Source organism: Mycetomoellerius zeteki, unplaced genomic scaffold (genome assembly GCF_001594055.1).
Source record: "Mycetomoellerius zeteki isolate Tzet28-1 unplaced genomic scaffold, Tzet1.0 scaffold275, whole genome shotgun sequence".
NCBI lineage: Eukaryota > Metazoa > Arthropoda > Insecta > Hymenoptera > Formicidae > Mycetomoellerius > Mycetomoellerius zeteki.
Genome location: NW_017257255.1, coordinates 114,189 through 118,559, shown reverse-complemented (window position 1 = coordinate 118,559; position 4,371 = coordinate 114,189). Strand labels below are relative to the sequence as shown.

The 4,371-nt window shown below is 35.1% G+C and overlaps 1 protein-coding gene across 1 annotated transcript in view; it reads left to right on the top strand.

Annotated features, from left to right (window-relative positions):
- LOC108724139 (myb-like protein AA) overlaps positions 1-2,086 on the top strand; it is a 2,903-nt gene extending 817 nt beyond the window's left edge. Inside the window, 1 exon segment of the mRNA XM_018450332.1 lies at positions 1-2,086. This exon segment is cut by the window's left edge and continues 29 nt beyond it. Within this exon segment, the coding sequence (XP_018305834.1) occupies positions 1-1,497 (1,497 nt within the window). The 3' untranslated portion in view covers positions 1,498-2,086.
- Positions 2,087-4,371: the final 2,285 nt, after the last annotated feature.

Here is a 4,371-nt window from a genome sequence, read left to right as displayed (position 1 = left end):
CCTCCTATGTCGCAATTTCCACAGTACCCAGAACAACAACAGCAGCAGCAGCAACAGCAGCAAGAGTACATACCCCAACCACCGCAGTATCACTCGAGTGTCACCTACGGTAGGATTATTAACAATGAAAATATGCATTATGAGAACTATGGACATCAGCCTCAGAGCCCGGTAATTTCCAAGAACGAGCCTATCTTCATATCCGGGCATATTGTGGCGCAACACTCGTCCAGCAACGTTCGTCAAATTACACTCGATCAACGTACTGACAACTATCGCGAGCGCGGCAGAGATAGTCAAGTTGTACAGAATATTATTGCTGCACAGCATCAATTTCAACCGAGGCAAACATGGCCACAGTATGTGAATACAAAATATATGCATCCAAACTCAAATCTACCATACGGATCACCTACAAATACCACTCCGGCTATTAATCCTTCGAACCAAATGAAGCCTTTTCAGCCATATACTACTTATCAGCAGCAGCAACAACAACAGCAGCAGCAGCAGCAGCAGCAGCAGCCGACACCACCTCCGCCGCCGCCGCACATGGATAATGCGATGCACGTTAATATTCGCAGGATGCAACCGCAACCACAGCAGTCACAAATACACTTCAATCATGTACAGTCACAATATGCTGAGCAATCTGGACCATTCAATGTACAAAACAATGCGCATAGAGCAAGCAGACCGCATATGGGAGTAGCTCAGAAAAACAACGCTACTAAAAGACAGGCAAATTCACCGACACATATTTCTTGTACAAATTGCCAAAATAGAGAAGACCAATCTTTCACGAAGCCGAAGAGTCCTGTTAAAGTTCTTCAAAGGGAAATGTTGACGGAGCGACAAGATACAATTAATCATGCAGAGAACAAAGGTCCAGCGGAAAAAATAGATGAACCGAAAACTATCCCGGTGACAGATTTAGATGAAGATCTAAAAAAGAATGATGAACTTGTGATTGATACGTATCCAGAAAAACAAGACGTTTGTAATTCGGAATTCGCGCATATCATCGATGAAGCGCCGTCATGTGAAGAAAAGAATTCTGTAAAACTAGAATCCAGTAAAATATCTTTGATGGAAATGAAAGAGACGGAAGTGCCAGCTACACAATTGACTCTTCAGAAGAATGCCAATAAATTTGTCAAAGGCAATGCGCGAACGCGAAGAGCGCAAACAACCAAAGATGATAAGCATAACTCTTCGGAGAGTCCAAAACGTTCACAACCAACGATGAATAGCATTATCAAGAGTGTATTCAAGATTAACCCAGGCGGGTCCAGTGAGGAATCATCCAGTAAGAAAAAGGCGAATGGCCAAGCAAAGCCGACTAATGGCAAAGCGATGTACAAAAATGAAGAACAGGTACAGCAGGGATATACAATATTGAAGAAGGAGGCTCAGGAGGAGATGGTGAGTGAGATCGCTCAATTATCTATTCAAGACTGCAAGGACGTGACTGAAGTCGCTCCCGTACTCTCGTGATAGCCAGGTCTACAGCTGGTACTCAGCTGTATCAGCGCGCGACCAAGGGCTTTGTTGTAAATAGATAGAACTTTATTCAATAGAAAGAAGAAACAAAAGACACCGCGGATAGAGGAGAGGAAGGGGGAAATACATCTTTGACAAAATCCAGACCTTTGAATGGAATTGATACGTCCTTGAGACGGTTTTGATTATCATCGCGCGAATACCTCACTCAATATCATTTGTGATTTTATATCTGTCACAGTGTCAAATTCTTTGATATTTGAAGGTAGCACTGTCATTTATTGAAGACACTTCAATAGTCGATATTTTAATTTTTAATGATCCACAACTACCCGATGTAAAATTTTTTTGTTATTGAAAAGTTTATACTTCTTGAAAAATCATGATAAATTCCAAGTCTAAAATAAACAAGATAACAGTGTAGATCGTTAAGGATTAATCAGCAGCATCAGCGGGCTGTGAGAATTATTGCGAACATCGCAAATGTGATCATACTAAAGTAATGGTACTACGTGTGTGATATCAAGGAACGTATTTATCAGCTTTAGTCGACTATGGAAATGTCAAGAAACTTATTCGCGATCGAAGCTGGGTACAATTTGAATTCATGTATAATTTAATTCATCAATTTTTATGATCGTTTTCTTGAATCGTTTTAAGTAATAGTTTTAGACGTTTCAGTATCTATTATAGTTTTCATATCACTGTACCTGTAATTACAAAGTTAATTGAGTTTCAAAGTATCGAGTTTTTATTGCAGTGGAATTTATTAAATTTTTTTTATCTAGATTAGCCTGATGAAATAAGATGAATCTAATTCTTTTTACTCTATATTTTATAAAAAAATAAGCATTTAAATGAAATATTATAATTTGTTAAATGTTAATTCCTATTTTGAATAAGTATATATATAATATGGATATATATCTATATCTACTCTAAAGATAAGTATAAATATTACTTGTTTGCTATTTTTTACTGTACCCACTACGGTGACGAATGTGATCACTTGAGAGCATAAATTCACGCTTGCTAATCAAGATCCGTCTATTTAGTAATCAATCTGCTTCCAATATCTCGCGGCAAATGAGTCAGATAAACAGAGGAGGTAATATTAAGATATTTTTAAGTGTAATGAGATTTTTGAACGCTGCCTCATTGTCTCTACGCACGAAAACAAATTGAAATTAATTTTAAATTGAAATAAGCATCATAGCTGGGTAAAAACGCCGGCATGTTTCTGAATGTTACTAAACATTGTGTCATGCGATGGTTTAGATGTCTAAATTATCGAAGACTCGTTTAAGCATCATTCAATGCAGTAATAGGTTGTATATGCGAGATCGGAGATATTCAACATTTTTGTTAGATTAATTGATGGATGTGCAAATCAGTAATAATCATGAAATTCACTCCATAATTGAAATGTCTGAACCTGTTTTGTGTTTTGCCCAGCTCCATTAAGTATACAGCGATCTATAGTTAAGAAGAATTTGTAGGTTTAAGCCGGAATAGTATGTCATTTAGGCGAACGTTGCTGTAGATTTATGAAGAAAGAAGCATTTCATTATAGAATATAAAACTGATTATCTCGTACTTATCTTTCCATAAAGCAACTGGAAAATTTCCATCAAAATTTTTACATGGCAAAGCTTCACATTACATTAAATACGGTAACTATCCAGTTGCACTGTACTCGAACATTTCGCAAAATTTTAATAGAATTTATATTATCGTATAATTGAATAAGTTCGTTTAAATTTTAACATAATTTTGCTTCAACAACATTTTGCTGCAACGATTGTCGTAAAAATATTTTATTGGAGTAATATCATACTGGTTTTTAGCATCATCAATAATGTAAATATCTTATGACCTAATAACGTACTTGAATAGATGGTTTACGATTTATGTTTCAAAGGTTATGTAATTACAATTTGTTGTAATTACAATTAATAATTTTACAATTTAAAAAATAGCTATCATTCAAAGATACCAGACAAAATATGAACAAATAATAAATTAAAAAACATGAAAAATTTCTTGCGAAAAATACATTATTTATTAATTAGATAGACAATGCTTGGCCAGATTGTGACATTTCGAGGAAAACAAACGCAACTGGATTACTACTGTGCCTGAAATATGAACGGAGCGTGAAATGTGAATAAAGCTTCTTTTTTTCGAAATATACAATCAGTGAGTCGTTTTTTAATCTTATCGTTATTCTGGATGTTAAACTTTACAAAAATAATTTAAATTTATATATGTTTTAAATTTATACGTATTATATTATCATAGAAGCGCTAAAAATATATAAATTATATATATATTTAATAAGAAAATATATGTATATTAAAAATCTTGATATTTTGTTTAATTCGACGAATTAAACAAACTAAATTGGGAAAAATTAAACGACTCATTGGTCGCGTTCGTACAAAACCGCATCTATTTTCTTGATTGCCTGATCTAATTTGTCGATCATATTTTAGTTTCTTCAACATTATTCATAGCATGAGTTTTTGTTCCAACGATTGTCCTCCACGCGTCAAATACTCAGAGTCAATTTGCGATTTAGAGGACGAATCTGCCATTACAAACTCGCTGTAATCTCGTAAATAATCGAGAAAACGTATAGGGTTATTACATAATAACCGATCTGAGGAAACCTCATTTCTCGGTCGGGCATACTTCGTTTAATCAGTTTAAGAAAGAAGATACTTGCATGACGTACAGTCTGATCGAGACTAATCGGTCAATTATCGCGCGCACAATCGCCCAATTATTTTTTGATTAGTCACGACTAGGTCACATACATTTTCTTATTTAATACGTGATGGAACTGTCTAAACGCACATCACACAT